At 39.3% G+C, this 16953-nt stretch overlaps 1 protein-coding gene across 1 annotated transcript in view; it reads right to left on the bottom strand.

Annotated features, from left to right (window-relative positions):
• The window catches only part of LOC145404029 (uncharacterized), a 142140-nt gene that overhangs the window by 71530 nt on the left and 53657 nt on the right, over positions 1-16953 (bottom strand). Inside the window, exon 3 of the mRNA XM_080275632.1 lies at positions 7682-8642. Within this exon, the coding sequence (XP_080131758.1) occupies positions 7682-8642 (961 nt within the window). The remainder of the gene's footprint in view (positions 1-7681; positions 8643-16953) is intronic.

Genomic DNA, 16953 nt, shown 5'->3' with positions numbered 1-16953 from the left:
AAACTGATGAGATTGTATGTGAGTGAGGTGGAGGGAGGGAGAAGGAGGGGGAGGCCAAGGATGAGATGAAGGAATGAAGTGGAGAAGTACTGTATATGAGAGAGGGAGTTGTGAGCTGGGAGCAGGGCTATGAAATGGCAGGGGGACAGGGCGACATGGAGGCGATTTGTTTGTGGCCACTCCTTATGGGATTAAGGCGTCTGGCAATAGATAGACAGACAGAAGAAATTAGTCCAGTAGCTCCTCGACTCCAATAAAAGCGAATTCCGGCCTACTGAAGTCCATTATACAGAGGTTTTACTGCACGAGTGAAAAAGAAAAATTGTATAAAATCAGAAAAATGCAGGAAATAAAAAACACCTTACTGAAACTTGTTAGTTGTACCTCTTTAGAACTACAACTGAGGTAAATGAAATACGTGCAACATACTGAAAAAATAAAAACAAAAAGGCGTGCATTTTGTACACTTTCAATCTGAGGCAATGGTTGATAAAGACCCAGAGGCACCACCAAAATAATATATCGGCACATATACAGAAAAAAATGTTTAATACAATCATTGTACTACCCCGTGGGAACAGGGTTTTTTTCAAGAATACTCCCCCAGTATCCCTATTTCTCGTATGAGGCGACTAAAAGGGTTGGCGGAGGGTTAGTGTCCCTCCCCGGAAAACAGTTGACTAAAAAGACGAAAATGAAGCCTCAGACAAGGATTGACCATGAGATGACGACCAAGGACCGAACAAAGGACGTGGTACCGATCGCTACATGAAATGAAAGAGTGCGAATGATGAGGTGAAAGAGAGAGAGATTGTCCAGGTGCTTGAGGGTGCAAAAGTGGATGTATGTGGAGTAACTGAAACTAAATGGTGAAGTGAGAGTGTGAGAGAATGGGAGTATGGATGGGGGATATGTGCAGGAGTAGGTGAGAATGAGAGGGCAAATGAAAGAGTGTGTATTGTTGTGAGTAAAAGATGAAAGAAGAACATAAGACAGTATGGATCAGTTGGCTCAAGGACTGTGTGGGTAAGATTAAAAGTTGGAATACAAATGTGGGCGATTGTTTGTGTGTATGTGCCAATGCAAGACTGTGCAAGCTGAGTGAGAGAAGAGTTCTGGACAAATGTGGAAGTGTGCATGGAAAAGTTTTGAAGGAATGAGAGAGTGTTTTTGATAGGTGATATGAATGGTAAAGTAGGGAATGTGAAGGTGGATGGAATAGTTGGTGAGTGGGGTGTGCCTGCTGAGATAGATGAGAATGGGAGTGCGTTAGTGGACATTTGTGCCGGTAGAGGGTTCGTGATAGCCAATACCCTCTTCAGGCACAAAATGATCAACAGGTATACATGGTGAGTGATGAGAAGGGAGGGTGGTGAACTGAATGAAAGGATGCGAAGATGTGTAATGGATGTAAGAGCTTATAGAGGTTGGGGGAGTGGACTTTCTGACCACTACTTGGTGATGGCCAGAATCAAGATCCAAGTAAGATGGAGAAATAGAAGAAGGGAAGGACAGGAAAAAGGAGTAGTTGCAAGGAGAGTGCAAAGGTTACAAGAGGATGAGAAAAAGGCAGAATATAAGAGAGAAGTGGAGGAACGATTGGGTAAATTGGACTGGGGGAGAGGACTTTCTGACCACTACTTGGTGGTGGCCAAAATCAAGATCAATATAAGATGGAGAAATAGAAGAAGGGAAGGGCGAGAGGAAGGAGTAGTTGCAAGGAGAGTGGAAAAGTCACAAGAGGATGAGAAAAAGGCAGAATACAAGAGAGAGTGGAGGAACGATTGGGTAAATATGAATTGGAGCAGATGGGGGACATGGAAGGTGTGTGCAAGATATTCACAGAAGAAATATGTGCAGCATGTGATGTGGTGTGTGGGGTGAAGAGAAGACAGAAGGGGGTGCAAGGAACAGCATGGCGGACTGAAGAGGTGAGACAGGCTGTGGCACAAAAAAAGAAAGCATGCAATGAATGGATGAGAAATAGGGGCGTGGAAGAAGTTGTGAGGCGGAAGAGAGAGTTATATGTAGAAAGAAAGAGAGAGGTGAAAAGATTAGTAAGAGAGAGTAAGAAGAGAGCAGATGAGGGATTTGGAAGGAATTTGAGTGTAAAGTGGAGGGAACGTAAGAAAATGTTCTGGAAAGAGGTGAAGAGAGTAAGACAGGGTGGCAGTGAAGTTAGTAGGGGAGTAAAAGATAAAATGGTAGATTACTATTGCAGAAGGGAGAAAATGTGAGCAGATGGAAAGAACACTTTAAGGAATTATTGAACCTAGAGAATGGAAGTGATGCGAGTATAAGAGGCTGAGAAATGGCTGGGAGAAGGAGGGAGGTGAGAAGACAAGAAGAAATCAGTAGGATAGAAGTTGTGGAAGCAATGAAGAAAGTCAAATTGGGGAAAGCCCCAGGAATTGATGGAGTGCATGGTGAAGTGCTGAAGCATGGGGGAGAGATAGTTGTAGAATGGATGTGGAATATGTGCAGATTGGCCTGGGAGGAAGGTAGAGTCCCAGAGGATTGGAAGTCAGGTATAATTATTCTCTTGTACAAAAGAAAGGGGGAAAAAGAAGTGTGTATTAATCATAGGGGCATTTGTCTTCTTAGTGTAATAGGAAAAGTGTATGGCAGGATACTTACTGACAGAGTTAGGGAAATAACAGAGGAATTAGTTGGAGAAGAACAGGGAGGCTTTAGGAAGGAACGACGTTGTGTGGAAAAGATATTCATTCATAGATCTTTAGTGGAAAAGTTTCTAGAGAAGGGAAAGAAGTTGTATGCAACCTTCATGGATTTGGAGAAAGCAAATGACAGGGTGGATAGACAAGGATTGTGGAAAGTATTAAGAATTATGGAGTAGATGGGAAGTTGTTGAATGCTGTAAAAAGTATGTATGATGGTGCTAGGGCTGCAGTGTGTGTGGATGGCGAACTGAGTGAATTTTTCTCTTTGAAGGTTGGGTTGAAACAGGGATGTGTCATGTCTCCGTGGCTGTGCAACCTGTACATGGATGGGATAATAAAAGAGGTACAAGGTAGGGCAGTGGATGTTGGAGTGGCCCTAATGAAAGAGGGAAGTGTTTGGAAACTCCCTGTACTGTTGTTTGCAGATGATAAATTTGATGTTATGTGAAGACAAAGGGGAGATGCAAGGCACGGTGGATGAGTTTGGGAGAGTGTGTAAGAAATGAAATCTAAAGGTGAATGTACGGAAGGGCAAAATTATGGTCTTTGAGAGAAGTGAAGTCAGTGAATGTACAGTGAGGTCGGATGAGGAGGAAATGGAAAATGTGAGTACATTTAAGTACTGTACATGGGTAGTGTGATGAGTAACAATGGAAGTTAGAGGGTGAAGTGCTTGAAAGGGTACAAGGAAGAAAGGTTGCTGGTTCCTTGAAAGCAATGATAATAAACAGGGAAGTGAGCATGGAAGTGAAAAAGTTACTACATGACAGTATTGTAATACCAACTCTAATGTATGGAAGTGAAACTTGGAAGTTGTTGGAAGGACACAAGTCAAGAGTGAGAGCAGTGGAAATGAGTTATTTAAGAGAAGCCTGTGGGGTCACATGGAGAGACAGGCTGACAAATAAGGATATAAAGAAGTGTTGTAATGTGGATGTGGATGTGATAGGAAGCGTTAGGAGGAACACACTGAGGTAGTTTGGTCATGTGGAGAGGATGGAGGGTGAGAGACTGATGAGGAGAGTGTATGTGGGTGAGGTGGAAAGGGGGAGACGGAGGGGGAGGCTGAGGATGAGATGAAGGGATGGAGTGGAGAGGTATATGAGATAGGGGGGTGTGAGTTGGGAGCAGGGCAGCGAAATGGCGGGGGACAGGGCGACGTGGAGGCGATTTGTTTGTGGCCACCCCATATGGGATTGAGGTATCTGGCAATAGATAGATAGATAGAAAATCCTAAACCATACTGAACTAAGAAAAGTGATAGGAAATGTCATCAAGTTAGCTAGTCTTTTGGTGACTTGTCTGGTTGGTATTGGGAGAGGTCCTTTCACTTTACTGCCTGTAATTATTCCCTATGTTGCACTAGATGGGAATACTAAAGTGTCCTTTTCCCCTGATGCACTAGCATCAGGTGTGAAAGGACTGAACTTGCTGGTGAGTCTCCTGAGTGTGTGGAAGAGTTTTGTTATTTGCGAGACATGTTATGTGCTGGAGGTGGAGCTGGAGCTAGCTCTGTGGCTGGAGTGAAGAGTGGTTGGAAAAAGTTCAGGGAGCTGTTGCCTCTCCTGACACTGAGAGAACTCTTCCTCCTTGCTAAGAGATCTTTGAATGCACCATGTGTTAGGAATGTAATGCTGTATGGCAGTGAGACCTGGGCAGAAAAGGAAGAGGATATTCACAGGCTCAAATGTACAGAAATGATAAAGATTAGGTACATGTGCAGTGCGTCCCTGAGTATGAGGCCCAGGGGGGCTAAGTTTACGATGGAAGAGTTGGGTAGGATGGGATTGGAATGTATTGGTGTTGTGATGAGGAGAGGTAGACTGCGATGGTTTGGGTCCATGGAGAGGATGGGGGATGATAATTGGGTGCAGAATGCAAGAAGTGTTAATGTTACAGGTAGGATTGCAAGATGCAGACTGAAAAAGACCTAGGATGAGGTCAGTGAGTGTGACCTCAGGGATAAGGGACTGAATAAGGAAGCTGCCAGAGATCGAGCAGCATGGAGAGCCGTCATTAGGTGACCAAGGCTGACGCATGCAAGCAGGTTGGAGTCTTCAAAAATGAACAAACAAACAGTTCACAACAATTTTCCTCTTCACCAGATGAGTCTGCTTTGACTTCTCTTTTCCCCATCAGTGTCACTTTTTTCTCTCCCTCTATTCACTGATCATAAATTCATAGCTATCTGTCAAAGAACATGATTTAACCTTCTTGCTTCCCTCCCTTGTGGATTTTATTCAGGTGTTATAGTTTATCACATTACTCATATTTAATATCTGGGTATCATGTCTTAATAACTATGCAATCATGGACTTTCTTACACTATAAAAAAAATAAAAAAATAAATAAACAAAAAGTGTACCATACATACACTAGCAATGTACTGCACATTCCTAAGTCATCATGTATGGACCATGACTCCTATGTACAGGAGACAATAACCTCACCAAATTAGAGCCAATACCACAACTTGGGTATTATCACCAATATTCACTATCCTTACCCATAACATCATGCCCTAAAGTAGCTTAAGGACAAAAGGAATATGTATCTAATGACAAAATACCAGTATTACATCTGGGAGGAGGGGAAATGCACTTGCCCCCCACTGGGATGTGGGGGAAGCAAAGAAACACTGTGTGGTAGGCTGATCAGCGCTCCCACGACACAGACAAGGCTACCAGCTTTGTATCACTGGATACCAGTATATAGAGAGATTTTAGCGGATCTGTATTTTACATCACCTTGTACAAGCCAAGATGATTCTTATCATGCGTATGTATATATATCTGTGTATACAATACATACATACATATATTTATATATATATATATATATATATATATATATATATATATATATATATACATATATATATATATATATATATACATATATATATATATATATATATATATATATATATATATATATATATATATATATATATATATATATATATATACATACATATATATATATATATATATATATATATATATATATATATATACATATATATATATATATATATATATATAAATATATATATATATATATATATATATATATATATATATATATATATATATATATATATATATATATATATATATATATATACATATATATATATACATATATATAAATATATATATATATATATATATATATATATATATATACATATATATATATATATATATATATATATATATATATATATATATATATATATATATATATATATATATATATATATACATATATATATATATATATATATATATATACATATATATATATATATATATATATATATACATATATACATATATATATATATATATATATACATATATATATATATATATATATATATATATATATATATATATATATATATACATATATATATATATATATACATATATATATATATATATATATATATACATATACACATATATATATATATATATATATATATATATATATATATATATATATATATACATATATATATATATATATATATATATATATATATACATATATATATATATATATATATATATATATATATATATATATATATATATACAGTATATATACACATGGTAAGGTGCCGGGTTACATCGAAGTTCAGTTCCTGAAACGTGACATTAATTGATTCTGTATGTAACTTGAATTTCTGACTGTTCATCGTATATTTATACCTGAAGGGAGTGAGGTAGGAGGTGGGGAGGTGATGTGAAATATTAGGGACAGGGAATAGAAAATGGATGAGACGAGAAGGTAATGAAGAGAAGAAGGGAGAAGGGAGATAAGAGTGAGTGAAAAGTGGGGAAATTAATGATACTGAAGGAAAAGGAGACGACAAGGGAAAAAAAGAGGAGAGGAGAGAGGAATGGAGAAGGGGGAGAGTATATTAAAAAAAAAAAAAAAAAAAAAAAAAAAAAAAGGAGGGGGGGGGAAGAATGCGTGATGTGTGGGGGGAAGAGAGAAAAAAAAGGGGGGGAGGGGGGTAAGGAAGCATGATGTGTGGGGGGGAAGAGAAGGCTAAATGGGTGTAGGAAGCTAGGAAAAGAAAGGAATAAAGGGAGGGGGAAAGAATAGAGGAATGGGGAGGGAAACGTGTAACAGATGAGGGATTAAGGATTATTGAGGAAATGGACGGGAAGGAAAAAAAATGAGGACGAGAGGGGGGAATAACAGAGGGAGGAGGGGGTTAAGGAAGGAAACAGGAATGGGGAAATGACAGGGTATGAGCAAGAGAAGAGAGGTAATAAGGAAGGAGAGATAAGACAATAGAGAGGTAAGAGACACCTTGCGGCAGACAGCAACACTATCAAACCCGCGCTTTACATATACGTTTTTTCATTATTTTCTTCATATTTCCTTATAGCGGACTGTCGTAACCTTGAGCCTGACGCAAGTCGAGTGTGACGTAACCTGGGACCTTACTGTATATATATGTTGAAGTATATATACCCTATATAAATATATATATATATATATATATATATATATATATATATATATACGGCATATATAAGCCTTTATGTTGTTATGGATGATCCACCTGAACTTGTTGAGCCAAAAGCAAACATAATCACACTTGGCTAACTGTTGCACTGTTATCAACGCACTCTGGTATTTTATTTGGTCTCACAATTTTATTCTGTTAAGACAAATCCTAACACTGAAAGGACTTATATATATATATATTTATATATATTTTTTTTAAGAAAAATCCTTCCAGTCAAAGGACTGAATAACACTTTGATAATCACAAACTCTCCACTGTTATCAACACACTTTAATATTATAAACAGGTAAGCACCACACTACTTTATTTTGCAGAGAGAAAACCCTCACCAAAATCCTCAACAGTGGGTTAAAAATAACCAAAGTCTCTCCAGGCTGCTCTGTCCTCAAACTTCCATCTTGCTCTTTCAACCTGTAACCTGCCTTGGAAAAAAATGTAAACCAACCTGTAACGGAAGTGCTGGGGGTTAACGGCGACGTTGCTGGAGAATCTATCGGTAGCCCTGCCTCTTATCAGAACAGGGATATGTCCTTCTCCTCTTCCTTTTCCTCCTCTTTTGTCTGAATTTATACTGCCATCAATGCCACTTTTAGCTGTACTACTATCACTGCCATTTTCTTTGTGTACACTGTTACCAACTACACTTTTGTCTTGGCTAACACTGCTGTCGAGTCTTCCACTTTTGTCTTGGTTTACATTGTCATCAACTTCATCACTTTTGTTTTGGCCTAAACTGTTATCAACATTATCACTTTTGTTTCTGTCTCCAGTTTCACTATCAACAATAACACTGTTCCTATTCAAAGAGTTGTCATCTCCACTTTTCTCACTGGTTTCACTCTCATCACCTCTTCCACTTTCATCACTCATCACTGCAACACCACCAACTTCACTTTTGTCTCCTATCACACTGTCATCACTGTCTCTAACTTTGACCAAATTATCACTTTCACTGCCTCCTCCACTTTTAAACTCTTTGTTCACATCACTCTTAATTCCTTTCTCACTGTTTCTGCTTCTTTTACTTTTCTTGATGTTTATTCTCTGATGTTTTCCTTTACCTGTGTTCTTGATTTTACTGATGGTTCCTCTACTTTTGTCTACACTGTCACACTGAATATCTTCTTCAATTATCATCACCACATCACGGTTGACTTCTCCAGTTTTGTCAACATTATCAGTGTCATTATCTTCCTTTTCAAACCTATTCTCACCACTAAATTCTCCAATCATGTCCACATCACTATCAGTACCACTTTTGTCATTGTTACTGGAGCTGTTGCCTCCACCATGAACATTCCTGTTTGCTTTATCAACACCAAATTCACTTATGTCTGTATTTCCACTGATGGTATCTCTTCCACTTGAATCCTTGTCTCCATTCACAATGTCCCTTGTCGAGCATTCTGGAGGAAATGACAGTATCATCACTTTAACACAAACACCAATTATACTGGTGTACTAGCCAGTTCTGTGTACTAGCTGACCTCAAGTTACCAGTAAAAAATTCATGTCTAAGCACATTCCTGACATATGCTACCTCTCCTAAACTGAATCTATGACATGATTGGACCCACTAAGTAAAATCTACTGAGCTATGTGTATGTGGATCTCATGCATGGCTCATGAACTGCTAAGCAGTTACACAGATAGTTGGAAAAACGAAAGTATAACAGAAGGAGTGAGAAAGAGATACTTTAACAGTATACCAAATTAAGTCACCAGTAGTTTGGGACAGACTACTGTCTATTTACCTGTCTCACTGATGTACTCTCCATCCCATTAACTCCCCATACAGAGGGTTTAAAATTATGTCTCTCCAGGCTGCTCTATCCTTACACTTCCCTCATGCTCTCTCAACAACTGTTCTTCTCTTGTTAAGTTTCACCTATATACTATTCCATCATTTTTCCTTGTAAAAAATATATATATATATATATATATATATATATATAAACCTCTCTTTCTTACACACTCATTTGGTATATCGAGGCATGGAAGATCCTGAGGTCAGGAAACTGACGAGATCAAGCGATCAATTTTGAGTGGAGGAGTGTATGACCTGGGCTTGAGACCCCTTTTAACTTGACAGACATCAGACTGTCTGTCACACAAGTGAATTTAGAGCTACAGGTGAAATAAGTGTTGACTTATTCAGCAGTTGAATGTAAAGTTACATGTGAAATTAGTTCTGACATATCCTGTGCAGCCAAGATTTCTGGAGCTAGAATGGTGAGTGTATGGGAGTGTGACCCATTCAACTGGGCAAACATTGGTTAGTACCTCATTCTATCAAATTCTTTCAGTCTCTCTGGATCCTACTTCATCTAATCTTAAGGTGGGAAAGGCTGGAGTGATGATGATGATGGTTATTTACATACCTATATCTACATCTATCTATCTATCTATCTATCTAGAGAGAGTAGTGAATTATTATCTCAAACGTACTGAAACGACAATGATTACGTGGATATGCAACGCATCCTTGAATGTGAGGACTGGGGGGCTAGGTTTACGAAGGAAGAGCTGAGAGGAAGGACGGTACTGAAGTGTATCGGTGTTGTGATGAGGAGGGGCGGAATGAGATGGTTTGGGCATGTGGAGAGGATAGGGGATGACAACTGGATGCAGAAAGTGAGAATTGAGAACACTGGGGGTGAGGCTGCAAGAAGCAGACCAAAAAAGACCTGGAACAAGGTCGTAAAGTGTGACCTCAGAGATAAGAGATTGAATAGAGAGGCTGCCAGAGATCATGCAGCATGGGTGTCCAAGGCCAATGCATGCAAGCATGTTGGAGCCTTTATACAGTAAATGAAACAATATACAGTGGTCCCTTACGTTTAGCGTGTTTCAAGTTGGCGATTATCGCATTTAGCAACAGGTTAGAAAAAGTACCAATCCCCTGCATTTTGCGATTGTCTTACCCTTTTAGCGATGGGGGGCATGAAATGCCTTGCCCATCCGCCACTGTTATCATTGTTGTGAGCGTCTGGCGACCTTGGGTGCTTTTTTTCTCTAACAGTGCCTAGCATTTGGTATTTTTCACTGGTGAGTAGATGTATAACCTTACAGTACTGTATCTGTATAATGTATTGCTAATATGCTATGTTTCATTTTCAGCACTTAAAGTAGGAAATCTGGGGAAAAAAGGGTGACTTGGAGGATGAGTGCAGACAAATTGATATTTTTCCCATATGAATTACATTTCACGTATAGCGATGGTTTCGCCAGACTAACTAAATTGCTAAACATGAGGGACCACTCTATCTATCTATCTATCTACCTATATATATTATATTATTATATATATATACATATATAATATGTATATATATAAATATATATCTATATATATATATAAATATACATATCTATCTATCTATATATCTATATCTATATATATCTATATCTATCTATCTCTATCTATCTATCTATCTATCTATATATATATATCATCATCACCATCATCATCATCATCATCAGCCATAACTAGTCCACTGCTGAACAAAGGCCTCCCCCAACCTTTTCCACGAATTCCTTGACTGAGCCAATCTTTGCCACGTTTTCCCTGCAAATTTCTCTATCTCATCTTTTCATCTTCTGTCTGGCCTTTTTCTGCTATGCTTACATTCTCTTGGTGTCCAGTCTGTCAGCCTCTTACTCCATCGGTTATCCCTTATTCTTGCTATATGGCCTGCCCACCTCCATTTCTGTTCGTTAATAACTTCTATAATATCTTTGACTTTAGTCTGCTCTCTCACCCAAGTTGATCTTTTCCTGTCTCTTAAAGATATTCCCAACATTGACCTTTCCATTGCTCTCTGAAAAAGGATTAGTTTATTTTCCATTGATTTCCAGGTCTCACAACCATATGTCATAGCTGGAATTATACATTCGTTATATACTTTCGTTTCATACACACTGGCAAGCTACTTTTCATAATGTCTATGTTTACCGAAAGCTTTCCATCCAATTATAATGCGTCTTTTTATTTTGCTATCATGATCTTCTGTAATTTTAATATTTGTCCCAAGTAACTGTACTCCTTAACTTCTTCAAGAATTTCATTGCTTATTCTGATAACGCTCTTTGGCGTTTGTGGATTAAACATTACTTTAGTTTTATTTCGGTTCATCTTCAGTCCTACTTTCAGACTTTCTCTGTTCAAGTCATTTAACATTTCTTGCAATGCCTCCGTTGTTTCCAAGATTAGGACAATGTCATCTGCAAATCTTAAATGGTTTAGCTTTTCTCCATCAGTGTTCACTCCTTTGTTTTCCCAGTCTAGCTTTCTGAAAATACTTTCTAGGCATGCTGTAAATAATTTTGGCGAAATTGTATCTCCCTGAAGCACGCCCTTCTTAATCTTAATTTTTTCTGAGTCCTTATGTAATTTAACTGTAGCAGTTCCCTCTTTATATATGTTTTCGAACAGGTTTACAATGTCCTCATTCATTCCTTGTTCTCGAAATGAATTGATAATTGCTATGTGCTCCACTGAGTCGAAAGCCTTTTCGTAATCAACAAAACCTAAGCAAAGTGGTTTATTATATTCTATAGTTTTCTCAATTAGCTGGTTCATTGTATGTAGATGATCAATGGTCGAATACCCGCTTCGGAATCCTGCCTGTCCACGAGGTTGGTTTTCCTCCAAAGTTGTTATTCTGTTCGTAAAGACTTTAGTGAAGAGTTTGTAAATGACTGATAATAAGCTAATGGGTCGATAGTCACTAAGATCTTTTGAGTCACCTTTTTTGTAGAGTAAAATAACTATTGCATTACACCATGTTTTGGGAATTTTCTTCTGTTTTATACAGTGGGTAAATAAGTGAGCAAGCCTATTTTGTACTTCTACTCTGGCATCCAACAGTAAATCTGTTACTATTCCATCTTCTCCCAGAACCTTCTCTCTTTTCATATTTTTAAAACAAATATTTACTTTGTCTGGTGTTACCTCAGGTATTTCACTTGTGTCAACTAAAAAGTTAGCTATTGGTACTACTGTCTTTGATGCATACAGTTCTTTGTAAAATTCTTCAACTCTCTTCACCATCTTATCTCTGCATTTACTGATTTCACCGTTTTTTTTCTTTCAGTGGTCATTTGTTGCTATCCTAGTGCCATTTTACTTCGGACATTCGGACTTTTTCCATTTTTGATGGTTTCTTTGATCTGATCCATGTCTCTCTTTCTTTCTTCTTCCCTTAGTCTTTAGTTGATAAGATTATTTAATTCTGCTCGTTCTATTTCGTCTTTTTTGTCTTTACTTTCATTTCCTTTAGTTTTTTCATATATATATATATATATATATATATATACATACATTTCCTTTACAGGTGGCTTTACACTAAGTGACAAGCCAAATGGTTTCCTGTAAGCCAAGAAACCATTTACAACGCTGGGTGGTAACCATATAACCAAACCATACGTGCTCCCTACGTGTCAACAAGCGGGTTCGTGGAGGGTTAGTGCCCCTCCCCGTAAAACAACTAACTCAAAGTCAAATGGCCACCCCTTACGGGATTATGGCATCTGGCAATAAATAGATATATATACAGCAAACTCGCCCCTAACGCGAGGGTCTCGTTTCAACCGTGGCGTGTTCGGCACGAAACCGCGTGTTTTAACTGCTCCTTATTTTGCTCCCTAGGCCCCCTAAATGTGGTGTTTTGCTGTTATCTGTCATTGGTAATCAATATGAAGCACTTTAAGTGGTTAGAAGGTTTATTTAAAGTTATAACTTACATATACAGTAATGCACAGCAAAACTTCAACACACAAATAACGTAAACACATGGCAACATTCTGATGCCGATAGGTTTCGGGACAGTTCGTCGTCAAGTCAATTCGCCATCACAACAATAACAAGACAATTCGCCTTCATTAATGAAGACAGCTGTGGGTGATGCTAAAATATAATGCAAAGGTGAAATAAGTATATTTATAGAATGACGGGGAATTTTTCGGGGTGCGAATTGTCCTGACGGGGAATCGTCCATTTTGACGGGGAATTGTCTGACGGAGAATTGTCTCGGAACAAGCCGATCATGGGTAATCATATAAATCAGGTTAAATGGTTACAAGGCTTTAGTTAATGCTTTAACTTTATTTAAGTGCTTTAACTTACATACCAGAAGAGTAAATATTTATGTTACAAATACAGTATTGTTGAAAATCAGTGCAGCAAATCTTTAAAGAACAAATAAAAAAAAGGCAGTAATCCCTCTAATATCCGGACATCCCCACTAACTGGACATAATTGTCCCAGGATTCAATATTTCCAAAATGGTCCGAAAACCACAAAAACTTCGGAAAAAAAACCTGATATTTACCTCAAAAACCTCATTTTATGCTTCTTTTGCATTTATTTCAGTCTTTTATGTCCCTTATTAGTGTGATTTGGGTCTTAAATAGGTGCTATGCATGTCCAGAGGGAGTTGTATAGGTGTTCTGAGTTAGGCTAGGTTTGGGTCCATAACTACCGGTCCAGGAGCCAGGGACTTGTAAGTACCCAGAATGTTGAATATTGTATGAACCTACCTCAAAAACCTCATTTTATGCTTCTTTTGCATTTATTTCAGTCTTTTATGTCCCTTATTGGTGTGATTTGGGTCTTAAATAGGTGCTATGCATGTCCAGAGGGAGTTGTATAGGTGTTTTTCTGAGTTAGGCTAGGTTAGGGTCCATAACTACCGGTCCAGGAGCCAGGGACTTGTAAGTACCCAGAATGTTGAATATTGTATGAACCTACCTCAAAAACCTCATTTTATGCTTCTTTTGCATTAATTTCAGTCTTTTATGTCCCTTATTGGTGTGAATTGGGTCTTAAATAGGTGCTATGCATGTCCAGAGGGAGTTGCATAGGTGTTTCTCTGAGTTAGGGTCCATAATTACAAGTCCAGAAGGCTGGGACCCAATATCCGGACAGGACCACTATCCAGACATGCCAATGGCTCTATTACGTCGGATATTGGAGGGATTACTTCCGACGCCTATCAAGTAAACTGGTTATAAGACTTTATTTCATGGTTTAACATTATTTAATGAGAGGGCAAGAGAGGGAGTTTGTCTGATGATAAGCAAGAAGTGGAAGGAGAATATAAGAGAGTATGGAACAGTGGGTGCAAGGATTGTATGGGTGAGGATGAAAGTAGGTATACAAGCGTAGGCGATTGTATGTGTGTATGCCCCGACAGAGGATCGAGTGGCAAGAGTGAAAGATGAGTTTTGGGCGAGTGTAGAAGCGTGTATGGACAAGTTTGAGAGGAGCGAAAGAGTGCTGCTGATTGGAGAATTGAATGGCAAAGTTGGGAATGTACGAGTGGATGGAGTGGTTGGTCAGTGGGGTGTGCCAGCTGACGTAGATGGGAATGGAAGTGCTTTGGTGGACATCTGTGCTGGAAAGGGGTTGGCAATAGCCAATACCTACTTTCGGCATAAGATGATCCATCGGTACACATGGAGAGTAATGAGGAGGATGGATGGTGAACTTGTTGAACGAAAGGCAATGATAAACTACGTGTGTGTGGATGAGCGAATGAGAAGACAAGTGTTGGATGCAAGAATGTGGAGAGGGTGGGGGAGTGGAGTCTCGGACCATCACTTAATGATGGCCAAGGTAGAGCTGCAAAGAAAGTGGTTGAGGCGACGAAGGGGTAGACAGGAGGAAGCAACTCCTGTGAGAAGAGTGGAAATTTTGCAAGACAGTGAGAAAATGACAGAGTATAAGAGCATAGTGGAAGAAAGATTGGGAAGGTATGAGCTAGAGCAGATGGAAGGGGTGGAAGACGTATGTATGATATTCACGGAAGAGATAGGCGCAGCATATGAGGCGGTTTATGGAGTGAGAAGGAGATGCAAGGGTGTGCAAGGGACAGCATGGTGGAATGATGAGGTGAAAAGAGCTGTGGAACAAAAGAAGAAGGCATATAGTGAATGGGTAGCGAGTAGAGGTAAGGGAGAAGATGAGAGAGAGAAGAGAGAGGTATATGTGAGCAGGAGAAGGGAGGTTAAGAGACTGGTGAAGGAGAGTAAAAAGAAAGTGGATGAAGAGTTTGGGAGGAATCTGAGTGTGAAATGGAGGGAGAGTAAGAAATTGTTTTGGAAGGAGGTAAAGAAAGTAAGGCAGTGTGAAAGGGGAAATAGTAGGGGAGTTAGAGACAGGAATAATAGATTGTTGGTGGAGAAGAGAGAGAAACTGAGGAGATGGAAGGAGCACTTTGAGGATTTGTTGAATGGAGAGAGTGAGAGCAGTGTGAGTATAAGTGGTTGGGGAATGGCTGGGAGAAGAAGAGATGAGAGGAGGGAGGAAGAGATCAGTAGGACGGAAGTAGTGGAAGCGATGAAGAAGATTAAGTTGGGAAAGGCCCCAGGAATTGATGGAGTGTGTGGTGAAATGCTTAGGTATGGGGGTGAGATTGTTGTGGAGTGGATATGGAAGTTGTGTAGATTGGCTTGGGAAGAGGGAAGGGTTCCAGAGGACTGGAAATCAGGTATAATTATTCCTTTATACAAAGGAAAAGGGGAGAGAGAAGTATGTGGTAACCATAGGGGTATTTGCCTTCTTAGTGTGACTGGTAAAATATATGGTAGAATACTCATTGATAGGGTTAGGCATATGACAGAGGAGCTAGTTGGAGAAGAACAAGGGGGATTTAGGAAGGGAAAAGGGTGTGTAGATCAGATATTTGTTCTAAGATGCTTAGTGGAGAAGTATCAAGAGAAAGGAAGGAAAGTGTATGCTGCCTTCATGGACTTGGAGAAAGCTTATGACAGAATAGATAGGCAAGGTATGTGGAAGGTATTAAGAATATATGGAGTGGAGGGGAAATTGTTGAGTGCTGTGAAGAGTATGTACAAAGGAGCTAGGGCTGCGATGCGAGTGGATGGTGAGCTGAGTGAGTTCTTTGATCTCAATGTGGGACTGAAACAAGGTTGTGTGATGTCTCCATGGCTGTTTAATATATACATGGATGGGGTTGTAAAGGAGGTGCAGGGTAGGGCAGTGGATGTGGGGGTGGCTCTAATGAATGAGGGTGAGATTTGGAAGCTTCCGGTGTTGCTGTTTGCTGATGATACAATACTGTTGAGTGAAGATGAATGGGAGTTCCAAGGTTTGGTGAATGAATTTGGGAGAGTGTGTAGGAGGAGGAAGCTGAAAGTTAATGTAAACAAAAGTAAAGTTATGGTGTTTGAGAGGAATGAAATCACAGAGTGTGCAGTGAGGTTGGATGGTGAAGATATGGAGAATGTGAGTGCATTCAAGTACTTGGGTAGTGTGATGAGTAAGGATGGAACTTTGGGGGATGAAGTATGTGAAAGGGTACAGCAGGGAAGGAAGGTTGTTGGTACACTGAAAGCAGTGATGAGAAATAGGGAGGTGAGTATGGAAGTTAAGAAGTCACTACATGATAGTATTGTGATCCCTACCCTGACGTATGGAAGCGAGGCATGGACCTTGCAAGAGGGGAACAAGTCAAGAGTGAGAGCAGTGGAAATGAGTTACTTGAGAGGAGCATGTGGAGTGACGTGGAGGGACAGGTTGATGAATGAAGAAGTGAAGGAACGCTGTGGGGTGGATGTGGTTGAGAAGATTAGGAGAAATACACTGAGGTGGTTTGGACATTTGAAGAGAATGGAGAATGAAAGACTGACTAAGAGGGTGTACGTAGGTGAGGTGGAGGGAGAGAGAGGGAGAGGTAGACCGAGGATGAGGTG

Source organism: Coenobita brevimanus, chromosome 62 (assembly GCF_032717465.1).
Source record: "Coenobita brevimanus isolate Jiangsu-jjx chromosome 62, ASM3271746v2, whole genome shotgun sequence".
NCBI lineage: Eukaryota > Metazoa > Arthropoda > Malacostraca > Decapoda > Coenobitidae > Coenobita > Coenobita brevimanus.
Note: the sequence above shows the minus strand (reverse complement) of the source record. Positions and strands in the feature narration are given on the sequence as shown.